The 20,221-nt window shown below is 41.4% G+C and overlaps 1 protein-coding gene across 16 annotated transcripts in view; it reads right to left on the reverse strand.

The window, feature by feature from the left end:
* Positions 1 to 20,221, reverse strand: part of SH3PXD2A (SH3 and PX domains 2A) — a 254,016-nt gene that overhangs the window by 46,287 nt on the left and 187,508 nt on the right. Inside the window, exon 1 of one of the 16 annotated variants that reach the window (XM_083616496.1) lies at positions 3,259 to 3,608. The exons of the other annotated variants lie outside the window; for them this stretch is intronic. Coding sequence (XP_083472622.1) covers positions 3,259 to 3,313 — 55 coding nt within the window. The 5' untranslated portion in view covers positions 3,314 to 3,608. Of the gene's footprint in view, positions 1 to 3,258; positions 3,609 to 20,221 lie in introns of those variants that run through there. 16 annotated transcript variants of the gene reach the window in all.

Consider the following 20,221-nt stretch of genomic DNA (forward strand, 5'->3'; position numbering starts at 1 on the left):
ACTGCTGCAGTGCTTTGTACAAAGTTTTTACATTGTACATTAACATTTTGTTACAATAATGATACCAGAGATACTGACAGAGTTACCAACATGCAGTGGATTGTATTTATTCTGGTTCTGACACAAGTTATAAATAAGTCATTCCACACACTGAGGTGTGACAAACATTCTGCCTGAAAGAAAATAATTGCGTCATTTCTCACTGCAACTAGTCTCTCACACAGGTGTGACTTCTCTGCCACTAAGCAAAGGTCCCCCTTCACCAAGTTGAGTTAGAGTAAGGGTAGTGGTGAAATACTGCAGACTGAAGAGGTATTTTTTTCTACAATGCAAGAGTTCAAATGTCAACAGAACAGGGCACTGCTGCTTCAGAATGCCTCTTATTTTTCAAACCTGGACCAGCAAAGACACAAGAGATGCCCAATTCTTCAGAGATGTTAAGAAATCCCACCCCAAACCTGGAAGGAATTCACTGTCTTTTATCCCAGGTTTTCCAACGTTCTCAATAGAAGCAGAATTTGAGTCTCTTCTCTTGACATAAACTGCATTCCAGATACAAGTAAAACAGCAGAACAGAATAAGAGAAACTCAGGCAGAAATTGGGGGAAGAAGGTCTGTGTATTTTAGTCATGAAGGAAATATTCCTTCAATCCTGACAGATCACACAGAACTATCATTAGCCAGGCATGTTAACCTTTGCAAACCAACGGTCGGCAGCCTATTAGCCTATGAGCTGTAAGTATTGTACAATATGCCTCATAACACCAGAGCCATTCATAGGAAGTGACTGGCAGGAAAACCCTTGTACGCTTGCCAGTTTGCTTGTAACAGGCAACCCACAGCACCGCTACCAATAATGCCACTTTGAAAGATGCTTTTTCAGTTCCTCCTGGAAACATTTCCCATCAACCGGGCTCAAGTGGGAATGCGTTCTTCAATCTGGCGTTGCTTTTTTAAGAATGGCTGCATCAACAGTGCCTCATCGTTTTATGGGAGAGCTGCCTGGAACAGCTTCCTGCAACAAGCAACAAGAAGTCTTCCGCCTTGCTACAGACAGAGGATTCAAAAAGCTGCATGAATCACAGGGGCTGGCTTTCCATCATGGAACTAAGCAGCTTCACTAGAAAGAACTTCATATAGATTTTTAAATAAAATAAAGGCAACCTTTTTGGTCTCATGTTTTATGAAAGCAGCACAAAAAAACATGCAAGGCATATCTAGGAAAAGCTTCCAGGAAAGGAATAAGTGTTCTGATCAGGAAGAGAGGGTCCATTCCTTACAGACACAGCTTTTCAAAAACTACATACTGTACCTCATGCACTGTATCTTAGACTGTTTGTCCTGAACTACCAGCATACTACCAACAAAACATAGGGCTTATCCACACTTACGGTACCTTTTTTCTGCTCTTTCCAGGCACTGTCTGTGCGTAAAAGCTCCATGTCTGAGTGTTTTTTTGTTTTTTGCTTTGGAGTTCCCCCCACTTTTTAAAGCTCAATTGGAGCAAATGACAATCTGCCAACCCCCCCTCCCCCAGTTTGATGTTTGCTTTGACCAAGTGCTAAAGGGTTTTTGCAGGTAAAGCTCCATGGCAAACAAAACACACACACCCCAAAAAAACCCGCTCAGACACAGAGCTTTTAATCATGGACCTATGCCTGGAAAGAGCAGAGCAAAAGATAAGTGTGGATAAGCCCCAAAACACAGAGTCACAAATGTTAATTGCAAGGCAGGGAACTGGTAGTTCAAGGTACCAGGAGAGCACAGCTCCCATTAGCTTGAGCCAGCATGGTCAGTAATCAGGAATTATGAGAGTTGTACTCTAACACCTGGAGAAGCACAGGTTTCCCATACCTGTCATAGGGGAATCAGCCACAATGTAATCTAACTTCTGAACTTTTCCAAAACACTAAGAGCATGTCACTGAGCTGAGCTTCTAATTGTTTTATTTGTCTCTGCACCAGGGAAGTTTTATTATGGTTTTATTGATTTTGTTTGTTTAAGTTGTATTTTGTATTTTTATATACGGTATTATTGATTGTAATTTGTAAGCCACCTACATAATTTTACTGCTGACCATTCATCAAATTACTAATAAAGATGATGATAGTAATCCACTTCTGACAGAAATTCTATTCCCCTCCCACTTCACTACCCATACTACCATTTCAAAATAAAAGGTAGAGAAGAATTTATCTGCTCACACACTCCATTATATGAGAAGAGTTCACAGATGGAAACTGCATTGAAAAAGGAAAGGAAAGAGAAATGGATCAGAAAACCTTCACACATGTACAAATGAACTTCTAAGTACACTTCGATAAAAAGCAGCCATCCCAGGGCTGAACTAAAGGAGAGTCCTTGTTAGCTAGTACTGTAGGAGTACTTTCATAGTTTGGTTTTGCCCCCAAGATGAGAGGGGCAAAACACACAAAATAACAACTGCTTATAAACACAGCTCCTTATAAAAGACCATTATGGGCTAGCTAGGAGGTACACAGTTTAACAAAATACATAGAACTCAAGTTGAAAACCCTTGAAATCACAGCCTTGTACTGTAAAGCATTTGATAAATCATTCTTCTTCTCAGTATCTAGTTATGAAACGCAGCCAGCAAACTATACCACATTGGGCATAATTTTTGTGTGGAAAACTGAATACAAATGGAATTTAATCATTAAGAATTCTGCAAGTACAATATAAGCTATCAACTTACAAAAACTTGTATAGGGGAGGCTTAATACAGGCATCTCATTCTAACATTCCAAACAGCTTCCTAAATTAGAAAAAAAAAACCCAGATGGACATGCCAGCTTGCTTAGTATTAAATGAGTCAAGAGAGCACAGGAAGCAGCACCACAAAACTTCTACTGTGCAGCTGATAATTCAGGCAATGTTATCCTATAATCCAATATATTTGTTTCTTTAACACAGGCATCCCCAAACTCAGCCCTCCAGCTTTTTGGGGGCTACAACTCCCATCACCCCTAGCTAACAGGACCAGTGGTCAGGGATGATAGGAATTGTAGTCCCAAAACAGCTGGAGGGCCAAGTTTGGGGGTGCCTGCTTTAACAGAAGCCATAGCAACCACATACAAAATACAACAGTTTATTCATGTGCAGCTTTACAATATAGCTCATCATAAAAGCTACACAATGCTCTCAGCATTCATTCAATACCATTTTGCATCTCAAACAGTTCTACCAACAACACTGGAAATACTGTTTCACAAGAAGGCAAGTAGAACACAATCCTACCAAACTGCCGACGCCACTTCCTGAAGCATCCAGGTGTTCCTTGAACATCCCCCATCCATATACAGCTCCTATCCTACAAATATTCTTAGCTAGTAAGCTCCAACAAGGCGATGGAAGCAACTGACACACTTTTCAATCTGAACAAACTAAACCTACTCTGGTCGGGCACTGGTTTGGTTTTGGGTTTTGCTTTTTTTTGCTTTCCCTCCCAGATGTCCTTCGGGCTCCTCTTCTCAGTCCTATTCAAACAACATCCCTGGCTTTGAAGCCACGCCTCGAGGAACGGAAACAACAGTCAACCCTCTGGAACATGTTTCCTATAAACTAGAAGCCTGCAGAACAGCCAGCACATTGAGCAAACTGCCAATTAACCAAATACATTGCACCGGGGAGAGAGAGAGAGAGAGAGGGAAGAGACTGAAGGAGTAGGAGATGGCTGCTCCCAAAGCAACTCAGAAATCTGAATCCACAGTTCCTGCAACTCCTTCCAAGTACATTCTATTTTTCTAGCCCATGGATTATGTAGCTGGTAGAACACACAACCAAAACACACCATTATGGAGCATCTACAAATACACAGAGTAAAGATTATACAACACAGTCCTAAACTAGAACATGGATCTCATTTAAAACCATAGACAAAGTTTCTTTTACATAGCTTAAGAGTTTCCAACTCTTCATTAGTCCATATGACAAGCACAAGATGCACACTATAGAATGCTTCAAATCCCATCAGTTTTATCTGATATCAACGGTGCACACACATTCATGTATTCAGACAGATGTATATCACAAGCTGTTACATTTTCACGGAAGCTGGCAAAATGAGTTCCACTACTACAATGGGAATTACCCCCCCCCCCACTACATGACTCCTGCACCCTCCTCTTATCTTCCTGGGATGGTCAGCTGAGCACCCACAACAGGGTGCAGGGACAGGAGAGAGGAGATTGTTCCTTCAGCACAGTAATTTCTGCTTGCCAGGTAAACAATCACCTACAGGTTGAATTCCATCCTTTGCAACTGGTAGTGTTGCATAATTGGAAAGGATTAAGTTCCAACGTTGAAGCCAGTTGCGGAACCAAACACCTGTAATTCCAGATTTGTGGGAGATGGCTGGCCTTCAAGACTAACTAAAACACTATGTACACATTCTAAGTTCTTAAACCAGTCAGAAAACAATCAGGAAAATGCTAGACCTGTGTGTTAAAACAGCCTACTATAGCTTAAGTTTCTTAGTTCTATGGTTGGTTTCCGAAACAAACTGTGAGCCCCAAATGAATTCAATTCAGTTCAAGGACCAGGCTACATTCTAGGTACACTTTCAGAGGCCAAATGTCAATGGTGGGTGGCACCAGACAATACATGTGAGTTTTACCTTTGTAGGGTAGGCTACATCCGGGCAAGCAAAAAGTATTATCAGAGTTCCAAGGACACATTAGCTCGGTTGATTAGAGCATGGTGATCATAGCACCAAGGTTGCAGGTTTGATCCCTAAACAGGACAGCTGCCCATTTCTGCATTGCAGGGGGTTGGACTAGATGATCCTCAGGGTCCTTTCCAACTCTACAATTCTATACCAAGGAGATGCAAAAGCTGGACTGGTAGGGTATGTGGCTTGGGAGAGTTCTGAAGGCCAGATAAAGAGGCCTGAGGACCACATTTGATCCCTTTGGTTCCCCACCCCTTAACTAGATAGCTGTAAACACCAACAAGTTCAAGAGCCATGTGGAGGGAGGGGTCCACTTTCGAAGAAGCAGAGGCAAAAAGCAGTGGGGAATCATTGCAAGGCTTTGCTCAAATCCCCATCTCAATAGTTACTGGCATGTTTGGGGAAAACAGCTATGCAGTCCAGGTTCTCCGTTGCCACGAGACTCTTGGATATGTATAACAATACCGTTTTAATAGGACCGAAGAGAAACCAGATTATTAGTGTATGGCTGAAAAATGGCTCCAAGACAATTAAAGGGTGGCCTCCGCTTGCTTACTTCACTGGGCGTGGGGGAGAGAATTAGTCAATGGAACAAGGTCAGCACATTACATTTGGTGGGCTAGAGAGGTGCAAGATGCATTTCTCTGGGCCAACTACAGTGTAGCCAAATGGCATGGAAGACAAGTGTGGGAGAGAAAGACCATCAACATTTTCTTTGCATTCACTAAAGGCTTCCAGACACAAATACCCATCTGTTGTCTGGTTCAGAATGGCCACTCTTCACTATTAACTGAGGCACACTGCTAAATTCTAGTTTCCAATATACAATTTCCATGTTGGAGGACTTTAGAAAGATCACCTGAGCCAAACTATCATAGTGAGCACCTGGATTGAACATGTCACCTGTACTGAGCCCACATTGAATTGACCATGTGACCCCTTAATCAGAGGTGAAACTAGGCTTTATTTAACCAGGGTCAAAGACTCAGTTTCACACCCCCTACACACATTTGCGTACACACTCACAGGCTGGGAGCCTCAAGGATGTCCCTCTGCATGCTTCACCTGGGGCAAAAAAACCTGGCTAGCCACACACACACACACACACACACACACGGTAGCTATAGCACTGCCATCATCCAGCACAGTTCATAATCAAGCCCACGTTTACCACCCAATCCTCTTCTGAGAGCACTGCAACAGCACAGAAAATCTGGAGTAAATTTCAAGTTCTGCTCAAATCTGCATGTCTTGCCATGTTAATTCAGTCATATGGCATAACCTTTGATCTACCTCATTACTTTGCAGCTGAAATGTTGCAATGCAGTTCTCCAACCAAAAAACAGAGATTAGTGGGGAAAGTGAGCACAAAATGCATATATTAGTGGAAATAATGTTCAAAAATTCATTCTATTATGGAACACTGCTTGCAAAAAAGTGCATAATAGGCAAAATTGTGTAAAAAAAATGCGCATATGAGGGATAAGTATCTCCAATATGTTTTCAATCACTACGCAACAATGAAGGTGGCAGCGATTTTTTAAAAAAATTAAGAACACCTGCTTCCCAGAAAGCAGCAGAGATTACTGAGATTTTTAAAAAACACAATCTGATAGTAACTTTTAAAAAAGTACTTCTCTAGTAGAGAGATACTGAAGCCAAAATAATCACTGGTGGGGAAATCCCCCTCCCCAATGTTTCATGGTAGATAAACCAGAAGGTCATGTTAGGCTCCTTCAGAACTTTCTAACGTACAGGACAAGACTATCTGTGGGCACAGGGCTTGAGATATTTACAAAAGGCTCAACAGAGAACTGATGAATCAACAATGGGTCCTTTGACCCAACTGCAGTTTTTGGTTCTTGCCGCCAGACTCGCCTGCATCCTCTCCCTAACTATGCTACAGTCTGCCAGCGCTTATTTGTTCTCCAACTCAGCTTTCAAATATTCTGAGACCAAGCCAGCAAAAAGTGTAATTGTTTCTCCAGATGATGTCTTTTGAAGTTAACTCTGGAGATGCTGAAAAGAGGAGCTGGGGGGGGCGTAATCTTGTTCATGGAGCAGCAGAACAATATCAAATGTTAGTTAGACTTCAGCTCCTGAACAGGGAATTCAATGAGTAGAAATGTGTGTTGGTGTTATGAACTGGGTGTTTCTTTAAGACCCTGAACGTTTCCAAGCAAAGGAAGGAGTGCAAATATGATCTACACTCACACAGATTTGAATAGAAGTTTGTTCAATACTTGAGGACACTTATAGTTAGAAAATTTAAGTGTTCCATAGTGCTCTTCATACATTATCTAAACATAAAGTACTGGCATAATTTCAACCTTGTTTAAGAACAATCTCTATCTGTTTTAATTTAAAAATAAACACCTATAGCAGCAGTGGGAAATGAAGCCCAGGACAAGTACTAATTTGGCTCATGAAGCCCTTCCCTCCAAACAACACCCACCTACATTACATCTGACACCATATATGATGTCAGCTATGGGGCAGATATGGATGTGGCTACAAAGGAATGAACTGGGAGCTTAAATTGAGCCCCCAGTTGTTTCTTTGCGAGTGGGGCTCCCAGTAGCTGTGAATCAATTAACTGGTGCCAACAAAAAGCCCCTGCTTGGATTGGCTGTATTGGGGAGAACAGCCAATGGGGTTTATCTGCTCAGTTTTGAAGCATTCAGGAATGGAAGAAACTCATTTGATTGATTCAGGGAGCCCTCCTGACAAGTCCAAGTAATCAAAACCCCAAAATCTGGGGAGAAATTTGAATGAGAATTTCTGAAGCAAGCCTAATTCTCTTCTGAAAGTTAGTCCCTGTATCCTATACATAAAGGTATGGGTTTATCTGGTTCCAAGAACTGGAAGGTGTCCATAGCCATATCAAGTAGATCAAAATTAGAAATTCCCATTACACAAAGTAAGGTTATATCATGCTTTCACTCATGACATGTTGGGCCAAGTCAATAGCATTCCTCTTAGGTCCACAAACATGCACCCCAGAGATTGCATGAAGAAACAGCAAAGTTTCAGAGAAAATATATCATATGCTCAGGCAACTGCGCCTACTCTTTGACCCAGACCACCCCAGATTTTGATTTAAGTCTTAGCTAATTTGAGATCAGTTCTAACTACTGTATATCTCAGTTTTTCAAACACAACAAAAGAATACAAAGTGCTGCAACTTTAAGAAGAAATGAAACCAGCTGGGCTTTGTTTCGAATTTTGGATGTCTTTGCATTCAGAATTATTTTGTCACAATGGTTTCCTGCTGCCAAGACACACTCCAGTTCCAAGCACAGGGGGTAACTTGATCCAAACAAAACACATGCACTGCTCTAGAGACACTCACTCCAGAAGATCAAATTGCTCTTCTATACAGAAATACAAGAAATGTTCTTGGGGAAAACTCACTTTCTTTCTTAAAGAACAGTAAGTACACATTCCCAAGTCATCCACTTACCTATTCAAACTGCTTGCCTAAGTCAGGTAGTACCATATTTACTTGAATGTAATGCGCACCTTTTTTGGCCAAATTACGTTGTGAAAATTAGGATCCACATTAGATTTGAAGGCGCATTTACATTTGCCAGCAAATACATTTTTGGTTTCCAGGTTTTGAAAATGGAAGTGCGCATTAGATTCGATGGCACATTAGATTTGCGTAAATACAATATTTTACACTATTTGATAAATCTCTCACTCTGCCCAAAACACTAGGCAAGAATGGAGAGAGGATTGGAAAACAATGGGAATAAATGAGAGCGTCCCCAAAATGTTGACATTCTGATGCTCAGAGTCTCTGCATTCCAAAAGGATTTTTGCACTCAGAAGGGCTGTTGAATCAATCTACAGTGAAAATTACAAAGATATGCTAGACTATTCAAAGTTGCTCTCATGATGGAGATTTTTATTAAGTGAAAAAACAAAAGCAGGACTTTATTTTCTGCTAAAAGCAGGGAAGTGAAGAAGGAATATTTGCACACACAAGCAGGATGCTTCCCCCCAGCCCCATCATATAATTCCTTCCAACTCAGCCCTGTGTAGAGGCTTTCATGGAGAAAAAGGATATACAGTGGTACCTCGGGTTACATACGCTTCAGGTTACATACGCTTCAGGTTACAGACTCCGCTAACCCAGAAATAGTACCTCGGGTTAAGAACTTTGCTTCAGGATGAGAACAGAAATCGGGCAGCAGCGGCACGGCGGCAGCAGGAGGCCCCATTAGCTAAAGTGGTGCTTCAGGTTAAGAACAGTTTCAGGTTAAGAATGGACCTCCGGAACGAATTAAGTACGTAACCAGAGGTACCACTGTACTTTAGCAACACATGGATCATGTATAGTTTTTACAACAGTGTGCTGAATAGCACCTTGAAATCCTAACAAATTCATAATGTATGCACCTGATAAAATTGTGCTCCAGCACATTAAGTTTTGGGACAGAGTCAGTGTTAGAAACCGAGATATGAAAGCTGGGAGCTAAATGGCACCTTAAACCTAGGTTATGGGCACAACAATGGAATGTCTAGGCGTGCTTTTTTTATAACAAGAATACAAAGCTGAAAATGAATGAACAGCAGCTAAATATTATGTTCATTTGTCTCATGGTCCAGTCCTTCCCCTGCCCACCCCCCTAATATTCTTAAGAAGGTCTCTTCTCCAGTCTTCAGAGACTAGCTGGAAGTGGGGAGGCAGGAAAAGGTCCTCCTTTCCTTCCACTCAGTAGCTTTAATCTGAAATCTCAGGGACAGTACTGAGCCCAGAGCTCAGAAACTGCTTGCACTAATGAAATTCCCCTGTTGCAAAATGCCCCTAGAACAATGGGAGTTTTGAATACTGGACGAAGTAGCTCAGTATCACCATATTACTCCAGTGCTGAAAGCTCTGTACTGCCTGCCACTACATTACCAAGCTAAATTCAAATTTACTATTAGCAGAGCTGGCTCTGCCATTAGGCAGACTGAGGCAGCTGCCTCAGGCGGCAGAAGCCCCAAAGGTGCCCTGCTGCCTCCACTGGCAGAACAGAAGTGGCACTGGTATCGGCACTAATCACACCCAAATCTGTTGAGCTCTCATCTGAAATCGATGCTAATGCTGGCACTGCTTCTCTGCCAGTGGTGTGAAAAAGGATGTGTTGCCCCTGACTATTAGTATATAAAGTCCAGATCACTGCACTCATCATGCAAAGCCATCCTGTCTGTCTCACATATTAATTTTGGTTCTATGCAGTCTAAGGTTTTCAGCATGGTGGCACCAGCACTTAGGAACATTGTTCCTATTAAAATCAAACTGATATTTCCATCACCTACCCCAAATGTGTTTCACTAAAAACATTAATTATATTTTAATAATTTTATTGTACACCACATGGTATTTTTAATGAATTGGTAGTTTAGAAACACCCTTATTAATAAAAGCAAAAATGGCAAAGTTTGCACACCTGAAACAGGGTGGCATAAAGCAGGAACATCCCACGCCATCTATGAAACTTGTCCCAGAAACTAAAACTGGCGAACAGAATCTTAGATTTTGTTGTTGTTGTTGTTTAGTCGTTTAGTCGTGTCCGACTCTTCGTGACCCCGTGGACCAGAGCACGCCAGGCACTCCTGTCTTCCACTGCCTCCCGCAGTTTGGTCAAACTCATGCTGGTAGCTTCATGGATCACTGCCTTGCCGTGGCGAAGGGGCTGGAATAACTCAAAGAAGCTATGAGCTATGCCGTGCAAGGCCACCCAAGATAGACAGGTCATAGTGGAGAGTTTTGACCAAACGTGATCCACCTGGAGCAGGAACCGGCAAGCCACAACAACAAACTTGTAGTATAAGGTACCATAGGATGCCTTTTTTTTTGCTTTTGCTACTTCACACTAGCACAACTTGTTGTTGCCTCTCCCATATCTGAAAAAGGAAAGAGTTCCTTGAAAAGCTTTTGAAATGCTGAGATTAAACTGGTAAAAACACACACACACACATGAAACTGGCTTTCAAAATTCCAGAATTCTATTTAAGATTTCAATTAAAACACACTTTTCTGGCACCAATTTCTTTCCCCAGTTCTCAACCACCTGGCAATAATCTAGCCCCTAAAGTAGAAATACAAATGAATGCCCAAATTAAGCAGAGCCAAAAGCTTGCTAGAGAATTTAATCTCTTCCAAGTTGAATTTTGGAATTTGTCCTCCATTCTTTCCTACAACATTATACATTTTCCCCCCTGACAGCTTGCAGATTTACAGCTGTTCCCAGATATTGTTCCATTCTTGAATAAAATTGTACCGTCCCCACAAGCAAATGAAAAAGGGTTTTGCAATGGGTGGCAAGCATTAATGCTCACAGAGTGCTCTACTTGACTGTACAGGGGCTCTCAACAGAGCAGGAGCTTCTAAAAACTACATCAGATGGAAACTCAGAATAGCAGCAATGGGGTACCGGGAGAAACAGTCCTGACTTTTCTATGACCTACTCCCCATGGGGAAAATTCGAGAAGGCGAAGAGTCAAGCTGTGCATGCCTGATAGCCCACACTAATTCTACAATAGTTCCACCAGAAACATGAACCAGCAAGAGAGCAATACAGATTAAAACATGCTCTCCAGATTCATGGGGTGGGTAATACTGGGTGTCTACCAAGAGCACCTCCTATCTTCTTGGCGCCTCCCCTGCCACAAGCTCCTAAACATGCAGAGGAGAGTATTTGCAGCACATCAAAATAGTCCAGCTATGTTTAATGAAGCTCATACTGTATTTCAGAAGGACAAGGATTTTTTGAGAGGGGGTGGCAGAGAGAAGCAAAAAAGGGACCACACATGGGACTGAGCAATTTCCACTTTCTGGGAGTCTTTTCCCGTTAGGCATCTGTGTTATTCTTGACTCCTTAGTCTTAGATTGTTGGATACTTCAAGCATTCCTTCCATGGCACCACAGCCACAATGGCTGAAGATGTTTTAATGGGCCATGGAATCCCAACCTTTCTACTGAACCTTTCCAGTTTCCACCAGATTTTCCTAGCTCAAATGTCACTGCATGAAAAGATCCAGCACAAACACAAGGAAATGCCCCCTAGTGGAATAATTTTAGAAATGAAAACTTGAAAAAGAAAAAGGGGTAACATCCAGAGTACTGTTATTACTAAAGCTGCTTCAGCAAACTTTTACCCAATTAGCTTGTTGTGTGTAATTGGCAAAGCACCTGCACAATAAACGGACTGAACTGGATAGCAGAAGATGCCATTTTGTCAAATGAGAAGCTGGGTTTAGACAGGGTAGATCTACTATAGATCAGAGGTGTGTGGATTTGAAGGCAGCATTTGATTCTATTTTCTGTGTAAGACTTTGGAGGAAATTAGCCTCATCCAATGTAGCCAAAATTGCTACTTTTTCTAATTAAAAGTTTGTATAATAATACCTGGCTGAAGGCATAATGTATTACAGAGGATATCTTACAGATCCTGTGCTATCTACGAAAGGGGTTAAGAAGGTTGCATCTTGCCTCCTATCCTGTTCAACCTATATAGAAATTTTATATATTTAATTGGGCTAACAATGACAATAAAAATGCACAACAGGCTGGTACAATAAAAACACCCTGAGTACACTTTTATACATAGAATACAACAAAACCCAGTACTGCCATGGGTGGAATGAATCTTAAAGAATACTAATATAATGTATTATTGAATCAACCAAATCCACTGATAAGCAGAGGGATGTGAGACCATGTGCTTCTTTATTAGCACTTGTAATAACATCAAACCAAACCTCTGCAAATCTACCTTTTTACACTGTCAAGTTTCCATCATTGCATATTTATCATACCTTTAAGTTGGTCACACACAAAACTGTTTTAATGTATAGAAATTTTACTGCAAATTTTACTGCAAAAAGTGGATCCGAGGAGAATAACCGTGTGACATTTTCCATATATTGTCAAAACAAACACCTTAAGGGCGAACTATAGGAAAACCAAGTTAATGGTATGGATGGATGGTACTCATATACCATTAATTCTGATCCACTGCTTTATAGGAAAGGATAATTATAAAAACACAGCCCTACAAATTAAAGCAATTAAGAAAATCCTTCAATTCCAGATGTTATTATCCATGGTGCTAGTTAATTCATTCTCTGTTTCTTAGACATTTCAGACATTCACAATGTATAATTTTTTTACTATTCTATCTGCCACACACACCAAACAGTCCACTGGGACTATGCAAGTTGGTTTGTTAGCTATTTTGTACAACTCTAGGTTTTCACTCTTCTTCAGTACGGTTGTTAGCCTAAAGTCTTTATACAAACCCAAGCAGGCTCTAGAACTCTTTTCACATAAGAAAAGTCTATACATTGACTTCACATAGTATCACAGCTTTGGAATGGCCACTCCAGAAAAGCCAGCAATTTCACATCATTAGTGCTGAGGAAGGCAAAATTCCAGCCCTATCTATGCAATTTGCAATCTTGGGTTACAGCCCTAGCTATTTCTGAAGGAAGCCAAGAGTTAGGAAAGAGTCCGAATTAAATGATCCAATGATACATTTTTTTAAAAAAACACTTTAGCTGATCGGGGGAAAGGGGGACTTCAATTGTTCTTATGGGGTTCCCAGCCACGTAATAAAATGCACAAGTCTAGGTGGATTTAAGAATAGATATTTCAAGAAACAACCAGTAAAAGAGATGCATGGCAGATCAGATAGATGGCAGATGAGAATGGCATAGTTGGTGAAGGTGAACTCCATCTTATTTCAGCAGTGAAGAGCGAGCAGAACCAGTTTTGCCCTGATTTTGAACACTTTGCTCCCAGATCTCCCACCTACTTGGCCTGGCCTGTTTAGGTGGCTCCTTCCTCAGGTGTTCATGTGCAAAAATAAAGTCTTTGCCATTTTACAAAGTAAAGCCTGGATGGAAAGCTGCCCAGAACAGACCATGACAATAAGACTAAAGAGAGAAAGCATTTATTGCATTTGCAGCATAATTTGAGGCCATCCATACAAGCACATACTAGAAGTGCTTCATTCCTAAGATGAGAACACTGAGGTTCAAAATGCACCACCCTGCTCTTAGCCCTGAATAAACCTTCATCTGCTAACTCCAAGTGTGGGAAGAGGCTGCAACTTCTCAGTGCTGAGGGTAGGGTGGTCACTTCTGCTTTGCCCCCAAAGAGAAAACGCACTACAAAAAGAGGAAATCACTTTGCGCTAAATTTGCACAAGCAAATTTACATTTATAGTGCATAGGTGAAAATTAAGAAAAAATTACTGTATCCTAATTAGAAATATAATTCATTACACTGTAATGAGGAAGACTATGTGCTCGCCAACATTCGTCCTGCCACTTTCCCCCAGGAAAACCCACTGTTTACCAATGTATCGAAACAAACGTCAATCATTTTTTCTGCAGATTGACATTTGTTCTGATTTAGTGATAAACAGCGAGTTTTCACAGTGAAAGCAGCAGGACAAATGAAAACCCACTCAGACCTGTGCATAGAAAGCATGGGACAAGCGGAAGTGTGGACAAGCCCTGCAATAGGTTACTCTTGTGCCTGTTCAGTCTGAACCCAGGTGCTAACTTCCTTGCTCTCCTATATCTTTAAACCATGTGGAACGGACAGCTGTTCAAACAAGTGGACTATACTCTGTAAAGAGAAGGGAAGGCAGAGAGGCTTTGCTTTTCATGCAGATGTTCCAGAGATGAACTCTTAACATGACTGACTTGACAAATCAGTTTGGGCTCATCTTATAAACTCTGCAAACCATAATAAAACTTTACCCACTTTGTTCACTCTACTGTTAAGTCCATCTTCTATGTTCTGTTGCAACTTGTGATACCAGAAGAAGATAAGAAACACTGAGGGAGCAGGACATTAGACATAAGCAGAGGGCTTTCCTGGATTCCTTGTCCTCCCTTAATGTTCACCCTGCCTTTTGCTGCATAAGGAATTTGGGACGTACGCTAAGAGTGGAGCAGAGTGATGCATCAGCCATGCTGATTTGTCTGTCTGTGAGTGATATTAACCATCTGTGCACTAATTTAATAGAAGTAGTATTCCCTGAAGTGGGAGGGGAAGAGGAAGAGAAGTCCAAGGAAGATTTCTTTACTGACCACCCCACCCCAGCTATGAAGTTAATAAGCTGTGGCTGTTTAACAAGCATGTGTTTATGTCAAAAAGAACTAAGTAATTGTGTTGCTGGGAAGACAAAAACCTACCATATAAACCAAGAAAGAGAGAAAAGTACTGGAGAGAAAGGACACATATTTCTGGTTGCAATTGAAACCAGTCTGCTAATGATTGCAGGTTCTTTGACTGCCAATGCATTATTGAAACTGCTTATTTGCTGTGCAGCCCAGGGGAAAATAAAACCAACACAGCACGCTTTATTAATCTTGTCCTCGTCTGACATAAAAATGCACCATCCGTCTTATATTTGATATTTGCAGACCAATTTGTCAAAACAAGCATGCAGATAAGTCATTAATCATTTCCCCTGATTAAACAGAAGAAAGGGTTGGAAATCAGCTGACATATCTTTTAAATCAGTGAGGAAAATCTTAAGGTTTAAAAAAACTTTACTTGAAGGGGAAAAGGGGAACACACCCCCTTGCAAAAAAGCTTTATGATGTAACTAGAGCCCATCAAAACAATAGTTTATTACTATTATTATTATTTATTATTATTATTATTAAAGGTTTTCCTCATTTACGAAAGCTCATTGTCTCTTTCTTCAGGTTGTGTTTTCTACAGATCAGTTACATTTGTTGTGAGACAATAGTTTTTCAGATGCTGTAACTCTAGAAATCTAATCCACAAGGTAATTACCAAAGGGAATGGGAATCCTTTGTAATATCCCTTAGATCTTTCCGGGTCTTGCTCTCTCAACAAAACTGCTGAGCTGGTGACCTATTTGGCGGATATATAAACCCAATCATTATAACATTAGAGTGTTCTAATATAGAAAGCAGATTTTTCCTGGGGAGGTTTCAAGGTCCCCAAGCTGGCAATAGTTCCATAAACAGAGGGGAAAATGTGTAAGGGAGTCTGGTGGGGAGAGAGAGGCCCAGCATACAATTTTTTCCCTTTTGAGCTGCCAGCCTGAGCAGTTGTGGATTTCTCCATGAGAAGTGGGAACAAGGAGCCAAAAAAACCCTGACAATTGGAAGGAGCCAGAAGTGAAAATGAAGGGAGAAATTAAAATTAAGTAATGAAGTTTCCAGTTAGACTTTTCCAACCAAGGGCTGGAAGATGAGAATGTGGAAATATCTATATGCTGCCACATTGCATAGTGGAGGTCTCATGCCTGTCTGAACAGATTTCTTACACAAAAGTCATCTTTGAAATGCATCTACATAAGCCTTTTCTTTAAACAGGTATCAGGTGCAACACCACATCTTTGGTTCCCTTTACCTATCCCAATTTAACAAGTGAAATGGTTTGTTTCTTGAAATGGGAGGTTTGGGAACATAAGCCTTGGACAGACTTAGACAAATAGATTATATCTGGGATTAACAGTGTGGCACCCATGGGAGCAATGATGGACTTGGGAATTTTCTGAGCTCTCCCTCCTGGCTTGCTGCCCCCTTTGTCATGAGATGGTAAGGGTGGCTAACATCCTCCTCCCCACTTCCTGGACAGTACCTATGTACTAAGGTACTATGTACTAAGCTAAGGAAGGAAGTTAGAAGAGTGATGCTCTTTCCCAGCTTCCTCTTTCTCTTGTATGTGCTTTTCAATGCTTAGATTGACACTGGAGCAGGGGAAGCGAAGTGGACCACTGTTTTTGTGGTGCTGCAAAGTCTACCCCTTTAAACTTCAGTTTGATGGTGGTTTTGTGGGGGCCTTGTGTGAAATCATGCAAATTCAAGAAGATTGATTTTCTGAGGGTTCTAAATTAAAGCATTCCCCCCCACACACAAAATAGAGAGACAGAAAATGACTGAGAGGATGGAGAGGAAATAAGGAACAAGAAGAAGGTGCCTTCAGTAATCACTCAAAAATCCAAATGTGCCCACAGGCTCAAAACATTTAGTGATCTAGTTCAGTACTGTCCATACACAGATTAGCAGTTGTCAGGTTTTCTGATAGAAGTCTTTCTTCAGAATCCTACCTAAAAATGCTGGGGATAGGGGCTGGGAGCTTCTGCATGCAATATGTATTTTACTGATTGATTTATAAAAAGTATTTATAAACCATCCACTCATATAAAGTATCAAGCTGTCAGGAGAAAGCAAAATCAAACCATGCAAGTTGGAGTTAAGTCTTTATAGCAAAAACACGTACTGCACAGTAATGTCAGGCCTAACAAGCACAGCAATTCATCTCCAGTAGGTCTTGCCCCCATGAAGCACAACGTTTTAGGAACAAACTTTTTTGGTGAATAACCAAAAATCAGGGATCTCAAACTTGTTAACCGAAAACACAAAAGAGCTTATCCTGTAATCCCCACCATGCGTTACATCTCCTTCCATCACCTGGATTTCACATCAACTATCAGTAGGTTATATGGCCCTAGAGGCCACTATCTCCACTTCACTTCCTGGCTTGGGTGGCTCAGCAATGCCAGAAGACCACTCTTGTATCAGAAACTAAAAACAAAGTTGCACATGAAGTGCATACACAAATCACCAATGAGGAAGGAAAGATTTCCGCTTTGGACATTATGGAGAAATACGAAGCACAGATCACCTATGCTTTTGCCATTTCCCCAGCTTCTCTTCATCAACAAAAGTCACCCCAAATGAGAACTGAAAATATCAACTGCTTCCAAAACAACATTATCAAATGTATTCACCACTTGGGCACTAGGCATGCAACATAGCCTCATTGATCTGAATGTCATATCTTGGCTAGCTGGGAGCAACTATTTGTGCAGAACAGGCAAGTACCACTTGTGACTGACCAAGCAAAATGCAGCCCACCAGGGACCTAAGCTTGTATTTCTATCTGTCCAGGACTGCAGACACAGACGTGGTTTGACACCTGTTAGGCCAAAGTATGTGGCAGGTGTGCTATGTTCAGCAGATCTGGTACTGATATAACATGTAACCAAGTAACATTGTTTCCACGTTCAAAATAGGGCTTTCATTCGATCCAGCTTCAGGCAGGAAAGTATTGGATGTGTTTACAAAAGAACAGTGGATGGACACTCTTCAGGAAGTGTAGCAGAGGTGGGAAAATTGTCTGGCTGTAACTACCATCATCCCTGACCACTGGCTATGAGGACTGGGGCTGATGGAAGCAGTAGTCCAACGGCATCTGGAGGACACCAGGTTCCCCACCCCTGCTCTTTAGAATAACTAAAGTGCCCTATACTTCATGCATCATTTCCTCATAAAAATAAGCTATAACCTATTATGACTGGAATGACCCAATGTTTACTCCTAGCTCCTAAATATCTGCTTTTTGGACAAAGGAGTCCCTTTCCTATAATTCTTAGTAACTTTCACAAACACTCATCCAAGATAATTTTCATTACTAAAATAACCAAAGACAAAAACAAATTCTCTGCTCTGTGGGTGGCACTGGGGAGCTCTGGTCTGCAGCCAAGTCTCTTTCTCCTGTGTGTTTGTATGTTTAAAATATGTTCTAACATCCCTCCACATTCTTCTGAGTTCCAGTAAAAATTGAAACATCACAAGACCATTGCATGACACAGTCAAATATGCATGTCCATCTTGAGTAATTTTGGCATGACATTGCCATCTGTGCTGCATATGATTAGGATTCGAGTTGAACATAATGCAAGAACATCTAATGAGGCTGCTCCCTTTGGAGAAGTCACGAGAGTAAAGTTGTTTGGAGTGGTGCATGCTACCAAGCATGAAAATGGAGCTCTGCTGGGGAGCACAAGCCTGCATTTTAAACCCAGAGAAACCTGATAGCAAAAAGTTAAGTGTGTTGGAACCATTTCCATGGGGGTTACACTCAAGGCCATGACTGTACAATTAAACATAAGGTAAAGGACCCCTGGATGGTTAAGTCCAGTTAAAGATGACTATGGGATGTGGCACTCATCTCGCTTCAGGCTAGGGAGCCGGTGTTTGTCCACAGACAGCTTTTCGGGTCCTGTGGCCAGAATGACTAAACCACTTCTGCTGCATGGAGCACCATGACGAATGCCAGAGCGCATGGAAATGCAGTTTACTCTCCCACCACAGCGGTATCTATTTATCTACTTGCATTGGTATGCTTTCGAACTGCTAGGTTGGCAGGACGTGGGTGGTGATGTGGTCTAAACTACTGAGCCTCTTGGGCTTGCCAATCAGAAGGTCGGCGGTTCGAATTTGTGTAACGGGGTGAGCTCCCATTACTCTGTCCTAGCTTCTGCCAACAATTCAACATACAGCCCTTATGAGACCTAAATTGTCTTGGCGTATACCATTTGCACTGCTCCCAATAGGGTTGCTTCTAGGCAACCTGTACATTGAGAATTCACTTTGTTTGGACAAAGTTTTCATGGAGGTTGAACAATATTAGCTGCTTATCAAGCATTGATTAGAATAGTTTGTGGGGAACTTATACAATGTGCATCAAGCAGTTGTTATCTCACACTTCCAGTACATTTCCCCATCATTTTCCTTATTACATTTGAGGTGGGTGGGGAAGCAGGCTTCTTGTGAAGGAGCACCAACTATAATTGTGTAACCTGAATTTCCCATCATGTGGTTGAATACCACCTGAAAATACCAACAGATTGCAAGTGCCTTAGTTTATAAAAATCCAGTCCTTATGACAAGCACACTTAGGGAAAGTGAAGGATTCTCGAAATTTATTTATGCTCCCACCTTTCCAAGTTCACCTGCCTTTGTTGGACAAGCCTGAAGTCAGCACACCAAATCGTCTCAAACTTGGTTTAAAGTTTGTGAGGCGCAAAGAACTGTACAATGACACCTCCAGCATTAATACCTCTGTCATCATAAATATATTATTTTCCATCAATTACTTGTCCTTGTTCAATAACTCCATGCCAGTGCCAAGCCAGCAAAGGCAGGCAGACAAGGAAATTTGTCTCTTAAAAGAGGACAGGGGGGAAAAGGCAAAGCTAGCATCCTGGAGCAGTGATATAAAAAGCAGTTTCATATTTTTTTGTTAAGAGAGTCTCAAATCAAAGCACTTTCCTGGTAGCCAGATAGCATTTCTTCCTCTGGGACAAGGCAGCCCTGGGACAGCCAGACAGCTGCCCCACATAACCCATCAGATATTTAAACACCTCACAATCCCTTCTCTACTTTCTTGGCGCAAAGGAATGTCAACAGAATTAACTGTTCGCTGAAGCTTGATCATCTGAAATATATCAGCTTTCTAGCCACTGTGTTATAGCCTAAGGCACAACTAGAGCAGATCTCTTCCCATCTAGCATCCTCCCAGCCTTCCAGCTGATAGAGAAGAGAGAGTGTGACAGGAGGTTAAAGTGACAAGGAGAGAGAGAAAGGGAAGAGTTAACTTTACACGGCCAAACCCAATGGGCATATAAAGATTCATTTTACTTCTCATTCACCACTTTTAAAAACTAATCCTCTGGCACAGTACAAGGCAACTTT

This window comes from Podarcis filfolensis (genome assembly GCF_964270895.1).
Source record: "Podarcis filfolensis genome assembly, chromosome: 5".
Taxonomy (NCBI): Eukaryota; Metazoa; Chordata; class Lepidosauria; order Squamata; family Lacertidae; genus Podarcis; species Podarcis filfolensis.